General features: G+C 39.8%; 1 protein-coding gene across 2 annotated transcripts in view; it reads left to right on the plus strand.

The window, feature by feature from the left end:
* The window catches only part of CDH13 (cadherin 13), a 781,695-nt gene that overhangs the window by 440,309 nt on the left and 317,556 nt on the right, over nucleotides 1–23,830 (plus strand). For both annotated transcript variants that reach the window (XM_038368674.2, XM_038368677.2), the window contains exon 6: nucleotides 7,149–7,293. In XM_038368674.2, coding sequence (XP_038224602.1) covers nucleotides 7,149–7,293 — 145 coding nt within the window. The remainder of the gene's footprint in view (nucleotides 1–7,148; nucleotides 7,294–23,830) is intronic.

A 23,830-nucleotide genomic window follows, 5' to 3' on the forward strand; every position in this document is an offset into this window, starting at 1 on the left:
TCAGAAAGAGAACAGATTGAAGATTTATAGTAATTGTTTGTTATGAAAAAATGATCTATAATTCAGAGGAGACATTCAGAAAAGTCTTCATTCAGATAACTCCTAGTGCTTAACATTTCCTTGCAATAATGTCTTTCCAGCAAAACATGTTGGAGATAAAACATGCATGATAAAGATAGAACCTTTCTAAAAATAAAAGCAAATCCTTTATCTTGAGCCTTTTAGGCTTTATGTATATGAAAGAGAAGGAAATGTATGTATGTAGGAAAGAGAAGAGGAATTTCATATCTATAATCAGCACCAATATTCTTCTTTACAACTTCTAATTTCCATAATAAATATTAACTCATAAGTAGACTATATCTGCCAGATACTATCTTCCCCCTAAGAGATGCTCAGAGCCTTTGATTACTATTGACTCAGACACTCAGCACCTTGCAGGTTGACTGCAAACACTTTCCCCAGGAGTGATACTTCGTGAAGTTGAAATGAACCAATAATGTGACTATAGCTTGAAGTGGAACCAAAAAGTTATCATATGTGAATCATAGAATATCAGGGTTGGAAGGGACCTCAGGAGGTCATGTAGTCCAACCCATGACCAGTCCCCAACTAAATCATCCCAGCCAGGGCTTTGTCAAGCCTGACCTTAAAAACCTCTAAGGAAGGAGATTCTACCACCTCCCTAGGTAACCCATTCCTGTGCTTCACCACTCTCCTAGTGAAAAAGTTTTTCCTAACATCAAACCTAAACCTCCCCCCCTGCAACTTGAGACCCTTACTCCATGTTCTGTCATCTGCTACCACTGACAACAGTCTAGATCCATCCTCTTTGGAACCCTCCCTTCAGATAGTTGAAAGCAGCTATCAAATCCACCCTCATGCTTCTCTTCTGCAGACTAAATAATCCCAGTTCCCTCAACCTCTCTTCATAAATCATGTGCTCCACCTCCCTAATCATTTTTGTTGCCCTCCACTGGACTCTTTTCAATTTTTCCACATCCTTCTTGTAGTGTAGGGCCCAAAACGACACAGTACTCCAGATGAGGCCTCACCAATGCCGAATAGAAGGGAATGATCACATCCCTCGATCTGATGGCAATGCTCCTACTTATACAGCCCTAAATACTGTTAGCCTTCTTGGCAACAAGGGCACACTGTTGACTCATATCCAGCTTCTTGTCCACTGTAACCCCTAGGTCCTTTTCTGCAGAACTGCTGCCTAGCCACTCAGTCCGTAGTGTGTGTCCACTAGAGGACAAATAAATTGAATATGTATGTAATAGGGTACGTATGCTATTTATAGCAACTTATTTCTTTGTGTCCAGGCTGTTATTTTCCCTGTACTGTTCCTCTAGATAATGCAGACTCCTTTTAAATAGAGCCCTAAAGTGTTTAGAGTGGTTCTTTATCACTTTGTCCCCTAACCCAGTGGTAGCTAAGTGGTTTTCCCTAGTAGGGGAGTACTATATACCAACACTCTGAAGATTAGTCTGACAAAGTTTTTCCACTCTGAACCTGCACTTAGCAAGTCATTTTAAATAAAACTAACAAACATCTCCAATGTAGACTTTCAATAAATACAGCATTAGTATACATATCCTCCAAGGAAATGGAGGATGTTTCAGGTAGTTGTGTTACTGATTCAGTAGGGGTCATTCTTCAGTACTAAATTAGTATTGGAAACAATGCTCCATTAAGATGTTTGAGTGCACTCTGCTACTGGAAATGCTGATGTAGCCTCTTATGGCCTACAGATGCCTTGGTGCTTTTTTACAGGACTACAATTCTTAACTGCATCTTCCTGATCAGATTCTGCCAACTTAATTCCCTTTGTAGTTTCATTGTTGTTGTTTTGCACCGGCTATAGTTGATATAAACAGCTTTTGCACTCCAAATCAAAAATGACTGCCTTTCATTGATGGGTGAAGATGGACAGCATTGTCTAGAAGAATGAACATGGGAATGGGAGACAATAACCCCTGAAAAACACCCAGTGAGTCAACTGGGGGAAGTCTGCGAAATGTATAAATCAGCAACAGACCTGAAGACCCCATAGCAATACAGTTGATGAACAGAGTAGAATCCATAACAAGCTTTTGTTTTGTAGTTAGCTCTAACCAAAGATGAAGGAAAATTGGGGTTACCAATGAAAGGGTTGAGAAGAAAAAGGAAAAAGGACTTCCAAGCATAAAGACCAACTGACCTGACCCCATCATATTGCCATAAGGTCATAGGTTGGATGGCAGGATCAACAGGAGACACTGATGCTGGTATGCAGAGAGATGAAGGGGAAACAATATGACAACACAGACACTTCAGGCTAAAGGAGAAGCCAAGTACAGTCAGTGACCTGTAGCAACCGTGTATGAGATAACATATATAGGAGGCCTAATGATAGTACTGCATGTTGGCCAGGATGAAGCCTCTCTGTTCCTTAAATGTTAGCCATATTGCCTAATGCACTATGGGAAGAAGGTGCTTAGATACTATGCTGATCATCACAATATAAGAACCTATATAATGACCTACTGACCTGTAGAGCGTAGAACAGAATAGTACACTGAAGACAGATCTGTTGTTTATGCTGCTGTCATGTAAACCTGCTACATTTTTGATAATTTTGGGGGGGGGCTATATTCATATGTAGCTGCTGGCAAGTATATAGTAAGTGAAGGCAAATTTCCATTTTATTGGGATTTAACTACCTAAGGCAAATTATCAGAATGATTCTTTGAAGCAAATTGATTTTAATCTTGTATTCAAAAGGCAATGGTAGGGAGGATATTATCCAGATACTAAAGTATTTAAATTTGTCTCCGAGTTTTTGAAGAGGAAGATCAAGAAGGGGTATGTAAACTACCTCACCGGTTGACTTTCCAATGTATGCAGCCATACTATGTAAATTACTGGAGCACAACTGCAATCGACTGAGAGTTTGAGATGAAAAGTATAGTAGAGAGGCCTCATAGCCTGAGTCATCTCCATTACAAGCATGAATAGACTTGTGTTGTTTGATGAACTGAACTAAAAGTTCCAGGCACAAAATAAACAAGAGTAGGATCATAAGCAAACTTGATGGGTGCTGCAAACATTCTATGAAGTCAATTAGATTCCTCCGAAACCAAGATGCAAATGTAAATATAAACAATTGCTCACCATAGTCAAGAGCATTTTTCTATACTCTGTGAAAGGTGATGATGTGGGGTTTCATGAGATTAACATCCCATGGAGGTTATGTGAGTATCTTCCTTTTATAAATCCTGTGTAATACAAGAATTATTAAAATCAGGATGATAGATTGACTTTGAGTGGCAGCACTTTCACAAAGATATTAATTTCACAATTAAACAGAGATCTGGATCTTTTTGATGTGCTGTCCTGGGTATCTTTTTTTACTTGTGAACCTGAGGGACCCTCACTTCAGATATGGTGAGTGAAGTTTGATGAGAAGTTAAAAAGCAAATTAAAGAGTCCTGTTTGGAATGGAAAGTATTGAGAGGACATTGTCTTGTAAAACTCAGATTAAAATTCATTATTGCCTGAGATTTGTATCTTCTTTATTGCTTCTAAACCTCTACCTGTTCTATCCGTCTGCTAAACTCTGCCCTGCATTTCTCACCCAGGCTGGGGACATTAGCCCAAAACTGGATCTGTACCTTAAGCCTGTGAGCTATCACGTTTCTAATAAACACTCCTGACTTTATATTGCCCTGAATGTGGTCTGCTTATATCTTCCTTAACACTGAGACCGTGGGACTATGCTTGACTCTTTCTGAGAGTCTGAGAGAAGCTTGCTAGTGTGAGCACAATGAAGGTAATGTTCAATGACTTTTCAAGTCCATACATCCAAAGGATAGTCATTCTTCCCAGTTTTTCTTATAATAATGTAAATAGCTTTAGAGAGCTGTGGGGCTGTTTGCTGATTTGGACAAGCCTGCCTATCTGTTTAACAAGGGTCATTGGTTCAAGGAGTTATTCTGTTGGAAGTCATGTGTTGTACATGTATCTCGAACCACAGCTTTAAGCATTCCCAGTCTTGAGGGAGGTGAGTATTCTGGGCAAAGGTGCACTGATTGGACTTGATTTTTAGAGGTTCTGAACACTCACAACTCCTACTGACTCCAGTGGGAGTTTTGGGAGCTTGACACTCTGCATATCTGTTTAGTATTTTTGTTCACTTTATAGCTTTGTTTCTAAAATGTTAGGAGGGTGCAGGATGATTGACTGATCTATGGGAGACTCTGTGGGCCTTACAGAGGGTGTGAATCTTAGCTTTGAGTTTAAGGGCCTTGCAGACTGAGGTTGCGATTGCACATCGGGCAGCAGCAAGGTGGAAGGCATGAAAACAAGTGTGGGAGAAGGAAATGAAAAAGCTGTGGAGACTGGCACAGGAGGACTGAAGGAGGCAAGGAATGAAATGTGCTGTTTCAAGCTAGAAACAGATCTGGATCTGTGGAAAGACAAATTAACCCAAATGTTTCCCTGAAAGCAAAATCATTGTGGGCTCAAAATCCCTATGATGTGAGTTCGTGAAAAACATCATGTGACCCTTTTCAGCAGTTTTGGACAACTCTATCTGAGGAGCTTAGCTAAGCAATATGTGTACAATGCCTTGAAAACATTACATGTTTAGTATTAATAATAGCGGTAACTCCTAGATTGTTAAAATGACTATTGTTTATTTTAATAGTTAATAATGAAGTGATGCGTGAACTTCAAGATCAGTGGTTCAGCTCAAAATGAGCATGCTATAAAACAGTCCTTATTTCACTCTCTGATCCTACATTTGACTGCAGGTAGGTAGACTGCTGTTCCCATGCAGGGCCCAATTGACAGTACACAGATATTGCAGGATTGGAGCCCAAGTCTTGACTATATGGCAGACAACTAGTAAATTTGTTTGCCCATGCATGCAGTTGCTACAAATCAGATCCTCAATATTCATTTACTCATAAACTAGAACATCTCCTTCTGTCAGTGTAAATACTACATGAATTTATCAGAGAGATACAAGTGTGGCATTGATCTGTTGTTTTAGGTAAATCTTCAGCATGTTGGAAAAGAATTTTTTAAAAAATTCAGAGGATGGTGGTTGTGGTGAGATATCCAAAGGGGTGGAATGAGATTTAGCTCCAATGGGGAGTGGGTACCATTCTCATCAAAGCAATGGGGTTGTGACTGTGGAGGATAACTTTAGTTTCAGGCCAAGACTCTATAGGACACTCATTAGTGAAGACTGTGCTGAATCAGACCCAATTCTGATCAATGCCCCAGGCATGATCTAGATATTTTTTTTTGTCAATGGAGGCTTTTGCACCCTTGGTTAAAGTGATATAACCAAGTGCTGAATTTAGCATCAAATTTAAATTGTATTAGGAAGTGACAACAGACCAGAGACAACCAATGAAATTAATAGCCATGCATTAAAGTTAACATCCTGCACAGTTTAGCTAATATAGCTGGTAATACCAGAAAGATTTTCAATCCTTTTCTTTTAATTTTGTTGCAGGCTGTCTGTTCCCAAAAGACAGCAACATTTTGTGAAGAAAACTGTCACCAGACTATTTTAACTCTACCTTCTCAATTGAAAATCCAGTTAGTGTCCCAGAGTCCACAACATGAACACAGGCATGCTATTTTCTGAGAATTGCCATAGTAGTAACAGCTGATTTATTTGTGTGTGTGTTAAGCAGAGTTGATATGAAAGGAAAACCTGAAAATGGACCTGAATGGTAGGTTTGAGTGCTGGAGGTACTAAAGTTTTGTGACAAATGTTTATTATTCAAGAGTGGAACCTTTCAAAACGGCACAATTCATTACCATACGGTGTATGGTATGCACTGTATCAACCCTCAGCTGCTAAGCAAACACATTCATAAACACACAATGCCCTTCAAGGTAAAGGTCATCAGATGTGTAGTTTTCTATTATAATATTTGCATCATTCCATTTTGACAAAAACCACTTGTTTTGCTTAATAACCATTGCCTATGGTCACAGTGGACCAATTTTTTTTAGATTTTCCCCCCAACAGAATACTTGTTGTTTAGCTTTTGAGGCTATTTAAGCTGTTCCAGAAATTTACACTAGAAATCCCAAACATTTAGTTCAAAAACTTTGTGTTTTAATTCTAATTAGTTAACACAGCGTTATTTCCAACGCTCTTAGCCAAAATCCCAACCAGATCTGAATGGTTCCTTTTGCTTTCCCAGCTTTTTGTGCCAAGACTTTAGTACTCATATACCCTGGATGCAGAAATAGGCATTGATTGCAATGAATCCCTGTTATTACTGTCTCCCTGTGTTTATGACTGACATAGCAATTCATAACATTGGAACAAAAGCCACCTGCCACAGAAAGGGAAAGAAATGTCTCTTGAATTGCATGCCTCAGGTTTTTGCTGCATCATGACTTTGAGGTGTGCTCTGTTGAATTTGACATGTCAAGGAAATAGTGGCTGCTACATAAAAATAAGCAAATAAATAAATAAATAAATAAAGAGGAGACATAAGAAGTGTTGAAGGCAGCAGTGGTGGGGCAAATTGGCATGAAAGTCACGACGTAACATAATTGAAATATTATCATTAGAGCTATTGCCTTTATACCTTTCTTTTCAGGACAAAATACATAGAGATTGAATCAAATGTTGTGTTGATTCACTCCACTCCCTCATCAAGGAGGGAATTTATTTACTCTACAAAAGGATTACTCCTACCTTTTCTTATAACACTCTATTTATATCTTCTAATACTCAGTTAACAAGGATCTTGCAATTTATTTTATACCTGGTTCTGTATGTTTCCCTTTGAAGGAAATAGACTGATTCTAAGCAAATATTTACTTCATTAGTATCAAATTATGTTTCTTTTTTTCTCCCCTTCAATGCATTCTTTAGTAAATTTAGCAAATCAATTACAGACTATCCAAGGGGGGTCACCACATGAATCTCTCTTGCTTCCATTCCATTTTCCATTCAAAACCATTTTGCTTCTAGCCCAGTCCTAGAGAATCTCCCTTGAGACTGAAGTACTAAGTTTGCCAGTGGCTTGTTCAAAAATGCTGATGTAAGCTTTTCTTTTCCTTGCTCCTTGCTTATGTCATTATAATGAACTAACTCATGTACTCCTATGTTTTTGCTCATTCAGCTGCAGGTTGAGATCACTGATGTCAGCGGCAAAAGTATTGAAGGCCCTGTCCTTCTAGATATCATTGTTATTGATCAGAATGACAACAGACCCATCTTCCGGGAAGGGCCATACGTTGGACATGTCATGGAAGGATCACCTACAGGTATGTGATATCATTCATGCTGCTGTAAACTACTGTATGTTTTATAGGCCATATATTGCCTTTTGATACCGGCACATTTGTTCCATTGCAGGATACTTGCTGACTGTGTGTGATGGGTGTGGCTCATTAACTTCTGCCTGCCTTTTGAGCAGAAAGTAATTGTCTCTGGTATGCTGAAGGGAAACCCTAGAAACAACACAGTTTGAGAAGGAAGCTCAGTCTGAGGTTTATGTTTTGTTGTTCTTATCTGAGTTATCAATAGAGACAAACTGCAAGATGGGATTAAGGTTGGGATTGAATACATCCCATATTGATTCAGTTCAGGTGGGAACTCTACCTGTTCGTAGTCAGATTGGCTGCTGGCAGAATTTATTTGCGTATGCAATGCCTGTGGTAGGTAAATGACAAGAATAGATCGAATGCGTATCGAAAAATATGCTCATATTGTAGGTCTTGTTGGGATATTGCAACATTGTACATACTTGAACCCTGATCAAATAAAAATAGACTGTGTAGAGGAGAGCCAGTATGAACATTTTCTGATAATTTCTAATGTAGATTTGATGATACTCACGTGTGCTTCTCATGGCATTTTCTGTAAACTAGGGGGTCTTAGAACAGATGTCCTTGCCAAATTCCAAATAGGATACCCAGACTCTCTATCTAAATTCCTCCTGCAGTTAAAACTCAATCTATTTCTCTTCAGTTCCTGCTCTCAAATGTTGTGCAAAGTTGCTGTGAGTTGTTCAACAGCTCTTGTATTCCAGTGCAGAGGTATCCCCACTTCAATTATGAATGATAATTATATTATCAGCAAATATAAACAAGTTAATTCTGATCTAATTGAAACCAGTGCAAGCTAGGGGAGATGCCTGTTAAAATCACTGGAGTGACAGTGGTGTGAGATTAAGATTGGGCCATACATCTGTATGCCTATATATGTATTGATATAGATATGTACATATATCAAATAAAGAGCTACATCCTGTAGTCCTTAGTGGGAGCTGTGTGTTAGGGGGCTTATTCCTTCACCTGCTCACTTCCCTGGTCTTTCTCGTATGAACAGAGAGCAACAATATCCGAAGTCCAAAGGTGCAAACAATTCGATGTTTATTGGGGTGAACTTCCAGCAAACAATGATTCCAATTTCCTTTCTTAGTGTCCCACTTCCCAGCTCTGACACCACAGAACATTGCCTGTCTCCCTGTTCCCAGTCCCCCCTTTAGCAAAACATGATTCCAATTTCTTTCCCCTTAGCAAAATATGATTCCAATTCCCCCACCCCCATTCCCCCCTTTTCTTCCTGATTGACTGCAGACTATATAGTAACACTTGAGTTCTGCTTAGCTATTCTTTAACCAATCATTTTACTGAAATTTAACTAACCAATCCTAACATATTGTAACATGATTATTTAACCAATTATATCCCACCACCTTAATTAGTTTACACCCAACAAACTTAATTATAGAGCAGACAGAAACAATCACAGAACCAGACAGAGATTATATAGACAAATAATAGGGAAATGGGGACTACAGTGATAGAACAACACACAAATGAGGATTTCACATCCCAGCTATTGATAAGTGAGTTCTTGCCAGACAGGATGCTATCAAACTACATTTCCTTTTACATCTTCTAGGCACTCCCATTTCTCTAGAGGGGATAGACACAGTATTCTTATCAGCAAATTAAAGAAGTATGGACTGGATGATGGACTATAAGGTGGATAGAAAGTTGGCTAGATTTTCGGGCTCAACGGGTAGTGATCAATGGTTCCATGTCTAGTTGGCAGCCAGTATCAAATGGAGTGCCCCAAGGGTCGGTCCTCGGGCTGGTTTTGTTCAATATCTTCATAAATGATCTGGAGGATGATGTGGATTGCACCCTCAGCAAGTTTGCAGATGACACTAAACTGGGAGGAGAGCTAGATACACTGGAGGGTAGGGATAGGATACAGAGGGCCCTAGACAAATTAGAGGATTGGGCCAAAAGAAATATGATGAGGTTCAACAAGGACAAGTGCAGAGTCCTGCACTTAGGACAGAAGAATCCCATGCATCGCTAAAGACTAGGGACCGAATGACTCGGCAGCTGTTCTGCAGAAAAGGACCTAGGGGTTACAGTGGACGAGATGCTGGATATGAGTCAACAGTGTGCCCTTGTTGCCAAGAAGGCCAATGGCATTTGGGGATGTATAAGTAGGGGCATTGCCAGCAGATCGAGGGATGTGATCGTTCCCCTCTATTCGACATTGGTGAGGCCTCATCTGGAGTATTGTCTCCAGTTTTGGGCCCCACACGACAAGAAAGATGTGGAAAAATTGGAAAATGTCCAGCGGAGGGCAACAAAAGTGATTAGGGGACTGGAACACATGATTTATGAGAGGCTGAGGTAACTGGGATTGTTTAGTCTGCGGAAGAGAAGAATGAGGGGGGATTTGGTAGCTGCTTTCAACTCCCTGAAAGGGGGTTCCAAAGAGGATGGATCTAGACTGTTCTCAGTGGTAGCAGACGACAGAACAAGGGGTAATGGTCTCAAGTTGCAGTGGAGGAGGTTTAGGTTGGATATTAGGAAAAAAATTTTCACTAGGAGGGTGGTGAAGCACTGGAATGCGTTACCTAGGGAGGTGGTGGAATCTCCTTCCTTAGAAGTTTTTAAGGTCAGGCTTGACAAAGCCCTGGCTAAAATGATTTAGTTGGGGATTGGTCCTGCTTTGAGCGGGGGATTGGACTAGATGACCTCCTGAAGTCCCTTCCAACCCTGAGATTCTATGATTCTATTATTCTATGATTATCAGGACAGGATTGTACTCCTAACAGCCCAATAGCGCTTTATTTCAATGTGACTAGGGTGGAATCTGAAGATGTGACCGTTCGCTTCCCAGCTTATGGCTGCCATTGCTGCTTAGCCCAAGGCTTTAGCCTAAGAATAGGGCCTCAGACTGTTATAGTAAGAGAAGGCCCTTACATCGGCAGACAGTGATTTTGATTCTTTCTTTTATATCTCTATAACTAGCTAAGTGATAAGAATACACCTAAATTCTTAGAGTATAGGTCTTTACAGGCAGGCCTGAATATCTACATCCTAACACTGTGGCTAGATGAAGACTGCAGGATTGTCCTATGTTTTAAGAGATTTGGTTATAAACACACTAGAATCTTTCAGGATGAAGACTGAAATTAAATATATTATACCATTATGAACAATTAATATTAATTTCACTTCTATATAGGATATGTTGCGTTTAGTGTGAACAGAGAAAATCATGTTGTACTCCCTCTTTAATGTATTAAATCTTTGGTAAGCCTATATAGTCATCTTTGTTCAAACTTTATCATTGGTGGAGCTTTTAGGAATCATCTGACCATATCAGCATTTATATGTACTAGCACATAGTTTACGCTTCCCTGCTTGGCTTTGGACTTGAATTGCATTATAAGCTGTTATCCCATAAGATTAACACAGAGAGGTATTAAGATAAATGTGTGATGTTGAATATTGCAATATTTAACAAGCAGACTAAGAACCAACAGGACAATTTAAAAAAAAATGGCCATATTTTCATTCTAACCAGAGATAAATTAGAGTCCTGTTTAGAAGTATAGTTATCCAAGCGGACAATCAACCATTTTCTAACATTGTTTTGTGTATAGTTCAGATTTTAGTGAACTGTAAAGAATCCAAAACAAACCTTCCCAAAAGTTCCCCTTTACTTTCCCCTCCTCCTGCATCCCCTTGTAATGGAACTAATAAAACAAGAACGTCATAGCTATTGACTGGACATGCATGGCTGTCAGAGTTCCTCTGAAATTCCTTCGTACAAACTAATCAATACTACATAACGGAGTATGACTACCTAATGAGATCGAGTGACCAGTTTCAATACATTTTTTTTAATTTAAACTGCAATATAAGCAGTTTCTGAGTATGCATAGTTAAATCTATCATCCACAATGCCTGCTAATGACTTCCATTACTTTCTACAGACAGCTCTGTGCTATTTAGGAGTCACAGGGTTAACAACAACAACAAACCAATATCCTTCACAGTTGATTTCAAACATACAAACCAACAAAGCCTTTAAATATTCTGAAAATAGATCAGATGGCAAGGACTCCAGAACCAGTGGAAGCAAATTTCTGCAAATCCATATTTATAGTATTTTGGGGGAAACAAACAAACAAACTCCTAGCTTTAAAAATAAATCCTGAAGATTCTTTTCCCTCAGTTCCTCAGCCAGGGGAAATAAGATCATTTTTTATTTAATTTTTTTAACTTCCAGAAATAAACACCGAAAGTAATTGATACCGGAGACACAATTTTATCGCTACACAGGTTACATTCTGATAATTATTTTCTTTCTCAGTGTGCTCACTTGCATCAGGATATGATGTTCTAGGAATCTGTATCTCTAGCCCACCCTGCAGGTTATCTGTCTGTGTGCAGTTTAGTCCTCCGGCTGAGGTGTTTCTAAGTCCAACCCCTTTGGGGACGACAAAAGCTCAAACTGGTAATCAGAGTCTCTTAACAAATCTAGCTTTCTCTGGGCTCCATCTTCAGTCTCCTTCTGCTACTCCAGATTTTTATCTCCCAATTCTGATGTTGAGCACTGGCCCCTCAGAATGAGTCTCGCTGTGGTCTCTGATCACATGCAGACTCCAGGTCTGGCAATTTTGCAGGCGTCCCTCTTCTCTCTGTGGTTCCTCCCTTCAGAGTGCACTCTTTCCTCTTTCATAGGGCCCAGGTGCCCATTAAATTATCATCTGATGTCTCCAACTCCTGACCCTCTGGCTCAGGAGCAGCTAATTGGGTACATCTATTGTATGTGTGCCATAATTAATTGATTATTAACTCCCTTCCAGCCTGTGATAGGGCTTCACTCCATCACACTCTTACTTGGGGAAGGTATAACTGCTTCATACTTGCTCGGTGCTAAAATTGAGCCATGTTCTGGTTTCTGTTAATTCCTACAGTAAAGAAGAACAATCAACATGGAAAATATATATTTGTTGGTTTCAAAATATTCAGTGAAAGGGACTATAACTTGGGTTATTAGGAGGAAACTGAGTGAGAGAAAATTTTGGCTAGGCATCAAGAAAAGCAACCTGAAAGCTATTAGGTTGTGGAATAGTCTTCCATGGGATGTTACCAAATCATTTTTGTCTGCAACTTTTACATTAAATTAGAATAGCCAGTGTACTCATGTGGCAGTTTTATATTGACAGGAGATGGAGCCCTTTGTGCTTAGCACTGTACAAATATGGAACAAAAAGAAGGTCCGTACCCTAAGAAGCTTACAATCTAAGTATAAGACAAGAGAAGGATACAGATGTGGAAATACAAGGATACAATACTGGTTGACAGGATAGACAGTGGTCTCTGCACTGCCAATGCCTTACTGCTGTCAAGTTTCTTGAGGGTCATGATTTAGACTTGGTGTGGAAGACCCTCATGGCCAATCCATCTCCCATCTCATGTTTCTATAATTACATTCTTCAGCCATTTGAAGTCCTGACATGCCTTGTTAGCATTTTGTCTTGACGCTTAGGACAAGAGAATTCATTTACTTTTATTTATAGGTTGTGCAGTGATCCCTAATATAAACGTTGAGTACAGCTGCAGAACCATGGCAATGCATTTGAACAAGAAAGCTTTCAGATCTCAGAGAGAGAGGAGAAATAAGGTAACTTACTTGCGAAGAGCTACAAAGGGATCTCACTAAACTGGGTGACTGGACAACAAAATGGCAGACAAAAATCAATGTTGATAAATGCAAAGTAATGCTCGTTGGAAAACAATCCCAACTATACATATGAAACGATGGGGTCTAAATTAGCTGTTACCACTCAAGAAAGAGGTCTTGGAGTCATTGTAGATAGTTCTCTGAAAACATCCACTCAATGAGCAGTGACTGTCAAAAAAAGAAAACGGAATGTTGGGAATCATTAAGAAAGGGATAGATTATAAAACAGAAAATATCATATTGCTTCCATATAAATCCCTGGTACACCCACCTCTTGAATACTGCATGCAGATGTGGTCGCCCCATCTCAAAAAAGATATTTTGGAATTGGAAAAGATTTGGAAAAGGGCAACAAAAATGATTAGGAGTATGGAATGCCTTCTAAATTAGGAGAGATTAATAAGACTGGGACTTTTCAGCTTCGAGATGACTCCAGAGACAACTAATGGGGGTGGGGGTGTGTGATTGAGGCATATAAAATCATGACTGGTGTGGAGAAAGTAAATAGGGAAGTGTTGTTTTCTCTTTCTCATAACACAAGAAGTAGGGGGTCACTAAATGAAATTAATAGGCAGCCGGTTTAAAACAAACATAAGGAAGTATTTTTTCACACAACGCAAAGTCAACCTGCGGAACTCCTTGCCAGAGCATATTGTGAAGGCCAAGACTATCACAGGGTTCAAAAAATAACTAGATAAGTTCATGGAGTATAGGTCCATCAATGGCTTTTAGCCAGGATGGGCAGGGAAGGTGTCCCTAGCTTCTGTTTGCCAGAAGCTGGGAATGGGTGACAGAGGAAGGATCACTTGATGATTACATGTTCAGTTAATTCCCTCTGGGGCACATGGCATTGGCCACTGTCAGAAGACAGGATACTGGGCTAGATGAACCTTTGATCTGACCCAGTATGGCTGTTCTTATGTTCTTATGTTCACTATGGATTTAACTTTTATTTGCTAAAACCTCACATCCCGATGAGAAAACACAGCTCAGGCTAGTTATGTATAAGTGGAAGGCTGTGAAGCATTAGATGTCATTGAAAACTACCAGAATAAACTAAAATATAACCAAACAGTATGAGGTTGTCAGCCCGAGTGCTGAGTGAGGCAGGTATCCAACAGAGACCATATTAGATGAGTCAGTATTCCAGTGGTGCCCCAACTCAGTAAATGCACATTTTAAGAGACTGTAACAAATTAGGCTGAGTTCCTGCAGATCCCATCAGTTCAGCGTGTTGCTTTGGCAATCTATTGGAACCCTGCCTGTTTCAATACACAAACCTTCAGAAACTTTTCAATATGAAGCAAAATTTGCCACGTGCACATGAGCAGTTCCATCTTAGCATTAGGGTACAGGTGACACAAATAACCACCAACCCCACTAATGCTGCTTTAAAAAACAAACAAACCTGCATTCATTACTATGCCTTTTTCACAAGTGCTAATTTGGTCAAAACCAAGCCAATTTTCATCCAAGTGTTCCATGGCATTTCTCCTCAGTGAGGTTTATTTCCTTGGCACATTTCAATGATCAAGCCCTCTCCCCCATTTTGGTGCTAAAGATATTCAAAAGAAAGGATGCAAGCATTATTATACTAGCAAACAAAAGCAATGCTTAGGAGCAGGTAAGGTTGCATCATAACATGACAGGCCAATCCACCTGAAACCTGAAAAGTATAGAAATAAGAAGTTAAAGGAAAAGATCTGTGCATTCCATGACACCTTCAGAATGACAAGAGTGTGCTTCAGTATTCCATAGGCTTTCTTTTTTACTGCTACCTCCAACAGGTACCAAAATGCACTTTGTACCCCAACTTAATTAAACTTGCTGTCTAACGGAAAAAAAAACCTCCTATGTTTTTATAAAAAGAAAAGGAGTACTTGTGGCACCTTAGAGACTAACAAATTTATTTGAGCATAAGCTTTCATGAGCTACAGCTCACTTCATCGGATGCATCGGATGTTTTTATGTCAATGATATCAACAGATCAGCACATCCAACTGTCACACATTACATGGATTAGGTAAGGGGCAGTGTGAGGAGGGGCTGCCATTTTTCTTTTGTTGCTCTGACAGAGGAAGGGTTTAAGGATGATCCCTTATGCATTAAAGGATGAAGCTTTGATCATGAAGACTAGAGCTAATCCAGGTGGGCTTAATCAAAGCTAGAATCCTGAAGCTGATAGAACTTGTCCTCCTTACATAAAACCAGAAGAAAATGAAAGAAGGAATTTGCATGCAACCATCTTGGTGTACAGAAGATGAACAACACCTTTTTTGTTGTTACCAGGAAGGTAATGGAGGTTGAAGATCAAAATTGAATATGGTCCAATATGTCAAGAGTATGTCAATATGTCAAGAATATGTCAAGAGTAACAAGAAGGGTTTCTTCAGGTATGTTGGCAACAAGAAGAAAGCCAAGGAAAGTGTGGGCCCCTTACTGAATGAGGGAGGCAAGCTAGTGACAGAGGATGTGGAAAAAGCTAATGTACTCAATGCTTTTTTTGCCTCTGTTTTCACTAACAAGGTCAGCTCCCAGACTGCTGTGCTGGGCAACACAAAATGGGGAAGAGATGGCCAGCCCTCTGTAGAGATAGAGGTGGTTAGGGACTATTTAGAAAAGCTGGACGTGCACAAGTCCATGGGGCCGGACGAATTGCATCCGAGAGTGCTGAAGGAATTGGCGGCTGTGATTGCAGAGCCCTTGGCCATTATCTTTGAAAACTCGTGGCGAACGGGGGAAGTCCCGGATGACTGGAAAAAGGCTAATGTAGTGCCCATCTTTAAAAAAGGGAAGAAGGAGGATCCTGGGAACTACAGGCCGGTCAGCCTCACCTCATTCCCTGGAAAAAATCATGGAGCAGGTCCTCAAAGAATCAATCCTGAAGCACTTAGAGGAGAGGAAGTGATCAGGAACAGTCAGCATGGATTCACCAAGGGAAGGTCATGCCTGACTAATCTAATCGCCTTTTATGATGAGATTACTGGTTCTGTGGATGAAGGGAAAGCAGTGGATGTATTGTTTCTTGACTTTAGCAAAGCTTTTGACACGGTCTCCCACAGCATTCTTGTCAGCAAGTTAAGGAAGTATGGGCTGGATGAATGCACTATAAGGTGGGTAGAAAGCTGGCTAGATTGTCGGGCTCAACGGGTAGTGATCAATGGCTCCATGTCTAGTTGGCAGCCGGTGTCAAGTGGAGTGCCCCAGGGGTCGGTCCTGGGGCCCGTTTTGTTCAATATCTTCATAAATGATCTGGAGGATGGTGTGGATTGCACTCTCAGCAAATTTGCGGATGATACTAAACTGGGAGGAGTGGTAGATACGCTGGAGGGGAGGGATAGGATACAGAAGGACCTAGACAAATTGGAGGATTGGGCCAAAAGAAATCTAATGAGGTTCAATAAGGATAAATGCAGGGTCCTGCACTTAGGATGGAAGAATCCAATGCACCGCTACAGACTAGGGACCGAATGGCTCGGCAGCAGTTCTGCGGAAAAGGACCTAGGGGTGACAGTGGACGAGAAGCTGGATATGAGTCAGCAGTGTGCCCTTGTTGCCAAGAAGGCCAATGGCATTTTGGGTTGTATAAGTAGGGGCATAGCGAGCAGATCGAGGGACGTGATCGTTCCCCTCTATTCGACACTGGTGAGGCCTCATCTGGAGTACTGTGTCCAGTTTTGGGCCCCACACTACAGGAAGGATGTGGATAAATTGGAAAGAGTACAACGAAGGGCAACGAAAATGATTAGGGGTCTAGAGCACATGACTTATGAGGAGAGGCTGAGGGAGCTGGGATTGTTTAGTCTGCAGAAGAGAAGAATGAGGGGGGATTTGATAGCTGCTTTCAACTACCTGAAAGGGGGTTTCAAAGAGGATGGCTCTAGACTGTTCTCAATGGTAGCAGATGACAGAACGAGGAGTAATGGTCTCAAGTTGCAATGGGGGAGGTTTAGATTGGATATTAGGAAAAACTTTTTCACTAAGAGGGTGGTGAAACACTGGAATGCGTTACCTAGGGAGGTGGTAGAATCTCCTTCCTTAGAGGTTTTTAAGGTCAGGCTTGACAAAGCCCTAGCTGGGATTATTTAACTGGGACTTGGTCCTGCTTTGAGCAGGGGGTTGGACTAGATGACCTTCTGGGGTCCCTTCGAACCCTGATATTCTATGATTCTATGATTCCATTAGCTCACTTTAAGAGCCATAAGGATATTATTGTATACTACTTCAGGGCAAACTATGGAACTATTAGGTCCAGAAATTTGAGCAGCATGACTGGTGAAGACCTGTTGATGGAGGCACAAGGCCAGAGATCTCAGAATACCAGCATATAACAAGGCACATGCAAAAATAATGCACTGAGTAATATATCTTGCACCCAGACACAATCCTGAAATCTGAGACTGGAGTCAAGATGAGAAAGTGCCAGGCTGACAGTCTATACTGAAAAGGAAAGAGTTAGATATAAATGCAACTTGTCAGGCAAAATTATTACATTGCTTAAAAGTTTTAAAAGTCATGTGAAGCATGAATCTCATACATAGCTGAGTAGATTTGCAAAAGTTTGCATAGCAAGTTTCTGAAAGATCAAAGCAGTTGTGGAAATAGGATTAGTATAATTGGTTTTAAAGAACTTAAGAGTTGTATTTGTATTTTCAAATTTATGGGTCAATTCAAGAGGAAAAAGGAATTGCAATGTGTTAAACTATTGTTGCGTATCACAAGTGGAATTCTGTAAACAAAATGGTGTACTAAATACTCAACTGAAAGGCTGTAGAGAAGAGGCTTGTGGACAAGACTTGGTGAAGAAGGACTGAGCACGTTGCTTTACAATGCGAAGACTGGCATCTATTGTGGAGTGTAGTATAATATAGTTGTTTTTATGTGATAATAAGGACAAACACACCTTGTTATGCAGTGCCTGAATTGAAGGCAAGGCAAGGTTTCCAAATATGATATATTTAAACTAGAAGTTTATATGTATTTTTATTTGTTTAGTATGATTATACACTGTTAAAGAGTTGCCATGCTTAATCCCAGAAGTGGCTGTATTTTAGTGGTGTATGAAGTGATTCCTGTGTATTTAAGACCACATTTTCAAATGGACCTCAATCTGGCCTCCATGTTTTGGGGATTGGTGGAGCAGAAGGAGTGCAATTTAGTCCTTACTAATAATTGCACTTTCTATTTTGAAACCACAATGCATTATGGACACAAACAGCTGTTTAGGCCTCTATAATGTTAGTGTCTTCATCTTGCTGAAGGAGCAAAACATTGGGTTTAGTTATTTGTAAATGCAAAATTGTGCATACGTTAAATGGAAGCCACTTCTCAAAACCTGAGCCAGAGTTTATCATAGAATATTAGGGTAGAAGAGACCTCAGGAGATCATCTAGTCCAATCCCCTGCTCAAAAAAGGACCATTTATACCTTAGTTTGTAAAGTTCATTAGGATCTTTTGGATGAAAGGTGTTATACACATATATTTCCCTATCAATTTTTCTTGCATGGAATTAATTTGTAATATAAGATACCTGTGGTGTTGTCCAGAGTGCTGATTTTCTTGGGACTAGCCAACTGTCAAAATCTTACAAAAGCAATTCTAAAAGTCATAGAAAACTTGGCTTCCGTTAGAAGTGTCCAATCCTGGACATACTGGAAGTTTGGTGGTTGCCTGTTCAGGATAACCTGTACTTGAAAAATAATCTCTGTTCAGTTGTTTTGTTTTAGTGTTGATTTCTACTGCCCCTAGTTCCTGTAAAAGACTGAGCATATGTAACATTAGCATTTAATATATCGGACTGATCCACTGATGTCAATGGGAGTCTTTCCACTGACTTCAAATAGGCTCTAGATCAAGCTCAGCATACTTTATACTGCTATAAAGTATTATACTTAAAACTAAAGTCATCTTTTTCCGACCATTGCGACCTTGCGTTACAGCAGGGAAAAGTTTTGAGATCCTCTTCCCATGAGATCTGTCCCATGCACTCATTAAGAAAGGAGCACATCCATTACCACCCTAGACCTGGTCACAAGCCACCAGATTGAGAACCCACTTCCTACGGCAAAACCTAGGTCAATAGCTTTATGGATTGCAGGAAAGTGGTCATCTGGAAATTTCTGGAAATTTCCTGATGATGAACATTTATTTTTTTTTACTTTGGGCTCGTTAAATGAACTAAGTTGACATCTCATTTCATTTGCTGGAGGCATTTAGCAGAAATGATTCTGAACACATTTGACTTGATTATCCAACTTGTAATAGGTTTCAGAGTAGCAGCCGTGTTAGTCTGTATTCACAAAAAGAAAAGGAGTACTTGTGGCACCTTAGAGACTTAACAAATTTTATTTATCGGCTGAAATGAGCTGTAGCTCACGAAAGCTTATGCTCAAATAAATTTGTTAGTCTCTAAGGTGCCACAAGTCCTCCTTTTCTTTTTGCAACTTGTAACAATATATTAGAAGCCCAATGGGTTAAAAGCCTAACCACAGAGGGAGGGGAAATTGCTTGTGAATTGCATTAAAAACAGCAACTTGTTTGCCATAAGCACAGTAGCCTGAATACATTGCATTCCAACTGAGGATCCCTAAAGCAGAACGGATAGAAGACGTCTGTAAATAATTATTAGAAATAAAGGGACAATTAAAGTGGCACACAGAATGACAATTAAGCACAATAGCCCAGAGGAATATTCAATATCATAAAATAATAATTTGTAAAAATTGATAAGGCATGAGGAAGGGTCTAGATCACTGAGCGTGTATTATTGATAGCCGCATGCTATATAATTGTATGTTGCTATCATTCAGACAAATGAAAATTGGGTTATAGAGATAGTTTCCTCTTATCAAATACAGCATGCAAGGCTGCCTTTTTGTCAGTTAGCCTAATAACAACAACAAAGTTGGTGCAGAAATGAATATTAATGAGATTGCATATGGAAGATGAAAATCAAAAGACATTTGCAAAGGTAAACTGCATGAAGATATATCTGGAGAAATTGGCAGAATAAGTTAGATGGTTCCCCCCCCCCGTATACATGTTGCAATCATCTTTGTTTGATGTATGTCTCAAGGATTATAAAAATATTTTTCCCCTCCCCAGTGTATTTCTTTTTACTTTGTGATCATTGCTGATGTGTGGAAAAAACAGGACGACTTAAGCTTTAAAATGACTAAAATTGCATTGAATTTGGTGAGCTCCGCAGGCTTGCTTCTTGCCTTTGACTTGTGATTCCAACAACATGGGGAAAAACTACAGGGGTTCTCTTAAGAGCTTTCCTGCAGCCAGCTGATAGAAAAGACACAATTTTTATAAAGAGCTTCCAGCAGAGGAGAACATTCAAGGATTATGTTTCTTTTTGACTAGGTGAAATCAGGAAAGAGTGGAATCAGTATTTTCTAAGGGCCTCTGATTCTCCTTCCACCAGTGTCAAGACCACATTTTTCTTTCTTTCATGCATTCTTTCAACCACAGAAGTTATTAACATTCTGCACACATGGATTGTGGAGTTTTATGGCATTTCCACTGTATTTTGAAAATAAGTAAATTCCTTCTGGAATACTGAAATAATGGAAGAGTTCTCAATTTCAGACCCAAAACCACATAAACTCAGCGCAATAGGGAGAAATTCACACCAAGCACAGGACTGTGCTCTTAAATCCACAAAATAGGGACCAAGTGGGAACTAAGTTGTGCACACTCCTTATGCTGGTTCTCTTCTTGGGAGATAATTTCACTCTAAGTGAGATTGGGAAATCTTCCATTTTTTTCGTGATACACGGTTATGGAAAATATTCAGTTATTTTTGGTGAGAGGCAAACTTACTCTGTGAAAACATTTCACTGAACAGAATATTGCCTACAACAAAGTACACTGGTGTCAGTAATTTTAAAACCATTTAAATAGCGTGTGATGGGGTATACTAAACCCCACACTGGACAGCAAGGGCTAATGAGCTGCTCTGGGCTCAGGCAACTCTGCACTGCCACGCTTGCAAGGCATAAACAGGCTGCAGGAGGAGTTTATAAGGAAGCAGAACAGCACTTGTTGGCAGATCAGGGGAGAGAACAGACCTTCAGCTCCTGAGGAAAGGGCTGAATGGAGGCAGGAGCTTCCCAGACAACCACTGCCTGAAAACCCCTCCCTGAGGGAAGTGAGGGCCAGATTCTGACACACCCTGAGAGGGAATCATTCCCCTCTGTTTCTTTTTAACTCCATGTATTTGTGTTAATTCCCTTTGCTTTCTGTTGATGAACTACCCCAGAACGAGAAAAACTTTGAAGTAACCTGGGTAGAGGGTCAAATCACAGAAAGAGGCAGGTCACCACAGAGGCAGAGCAGCCATCGTCAGGAGACACCCAGCAAGGAGAGAGCTGCTATGCCACACTTTGCCACAGGGAGGCGCCAGCAGTAAGTCAACACCTTCACAATAATGTCCATAATGAGAGAACAAAGTAGGAAACACATGAATCAAGAACTGAAGAAAATATAAATGAACCAATAAAGAAACATTGTTGGTAGGTCTTAAACTGTCATTTTAAGGAAATGACACAGTTCAAGTATTGCTAATACTAATGATGGTCTTATATTAAAACAATGAAAGAACAAGTTGAAGACAACATCAAAAGCAGTTTTCTGTGTTTAAGACTTTATAATGCAAATCAAATCGTTATGAATTCTTTTGATGTGACTTGTGATACAGTGAATCACAATGAATACTTCTAGGGGTTCACGAAAATGACAGGAGTATTTCCGATGGATTTCCAAAGGAAGATTCCAAAAAGGTAGATTTAATTTTCATAACTAATGTAGAAGTTAGCGCCTTGGTATTCCACTGTAGGAATATATTGTATGGTGAAGGATTGTTGCTAAATATATTAAGACAGTGAAAAATAAATATTGCTTTGGCAATAAATTGCAGTTGTAGGATTCTAACCGTGTTATAAATAGAATAATTGATTCTGTCCATCTACATAGGTTGGTCCCAATTTAAAAGGTGATGTTCTGCCAACACCCAGAAGCGAAAAGTGTGATTCTCTTCTCACTTTTTCTGTTTCACGTTAATTTAACTCTAATGACTTCAGTGGAGCTGCTCCTGGGTTTACACTGGTGTAAGTGAAAGAATCATCAAGCCCCAACTATTGTGTTTTGTTTGTTCTTTTTGCCAGATGAGGATTGTAAAGAACAGTTTTTTATAATATATCTGGCTGTCCCAGAGCTTCTTAAGAGGGCACAAATTTTGGAAAGTGGATAGGTTATCAAGACCTGACAGCTTGTTTTCACCTAGGACTAAAAATATTTCTGAAAAAGTGCAACCTACAGTAGAATCTCTCTTATATGGCTTTACCAGTTTTAGATTTAGTCAGTATCTCCTCAGACAAATATAAGAGCTGGCCAGGCCCCAAACATTTGTAATACTGATATTCTGTTTTTTCAAAAACAGGTGCCAACCAGAAGCCAATAGAATAATCACAGAGGACTATTTCAATAGTTGGAGGACTCTGTCTCTCAGGAAATATTGGAGATTGTATATATTATTATTATTTATTATTACTATTATTATTTTATTATCCCTCATTATTACATCATACCTTTTTTAAACAAACAGCCTTTACAACATATCAGATCTCTAAGCATAAAAAGGGGAATGCTGCTGTCTAAAATCCCTATGAGGCACCAATAAATCTCGATCAGGAACTGATTCTGTAGGTTTCGGTAGTCAGGAATTTTGTTAAACCCCCTGCAGACATCCTGCATTTTAGATGCTCATCTGCACTTGTTCTCCTTTGACTTTCCTGAAAATTCTCACAGTGCCCAAGAGTCTCCTGGAGATCACTGCTCATGATGTCTTGAACTCCTAGTGTGTTCTTGAGTTGCTTATTCAGACCCTTAAGGGTCACTCCAAGTGCTCCAACAACCACTGGGTTCATCTCTGATCTAGTTTACCTTGATTGTTCCACTTTGTGGCAGAGTTCTTCAGACTTTGCCATCTTTTTCTCTTGTTTCTTTTTTATATATATTTCCATCTGCTGGTATGGCAGTATCAATTAACATTGTCTTATTTGTCTTCTTTCCTACAAAAATTACGTCCGGCCTGGTGGCCTGCACCATTTGGTTTGTGACAATTGCCAGATCCCATAAAATCTTTGCCTCTTCATTCTCTAGAGCACTTTCAATCTTCTGGTCATAATCCCACATGGTGCATTTAAATCCATACTTGCCATAGAGGCTCCAATGCAGACACTTGGTGACCTCATTGTGTCTGTTCATATATTCTCTCCCAGCCAGGCTCCTGCGGGCGCTCAGCACGTGCTCCATTGTCTGTCCTTTTTGGAACACAGTCTGTATTCGGGGAGCAGTTCTGTCGGTCAGTTTTGTTTTGAATGTAATTAAGCCTTAAGGATGGCTCTTGTGCACTCATAATTAGGCTCGCTGTATCTCTTTTGCAAAAAGAAAAGGAGTACTTGTGGCACCTTAGAGACTAACAAATTTATTTGAGCATAAGCTTTCGTGAGCTACAGCTCATTTCATCTGATGAAGTGAGCTGTAGCTCACAAAAGTTTATGCTCAAATAAATTTTAGTCTCTAAGGTGCCACAAGTACTCCTTTTCTTTTTGCGAATACAGACTAACACGGCTGCTACTCTGAAACCTGTATCTCTTTTGTGAAAAGAAAAGGAGTACTTGTGGCACCTTAGAGACTAACAAATTTATTAGAGCATAAGCTTTCGTGAGCTACAGCTCACTTCATCGGATGCATTTGGTGGAAAAAACAGAGGAGAGATT

This window comes from Dermochelys coriacea, chromosome 12 (genome assembly GCF_009764565.3).
Source record: "Dermochelys coriacea isolate rDerCor1 chromosome 12, rDerCor1.pri.v4, whole genome shotgun sequence".
In the NCBI taxonomy this organism is placed as follows: domain Eukaryota; kingdom Metazoa; phylum Chordata; order Testudines; family Dermochelyidae; genus Dermochelys; species Dermochelys coriacea.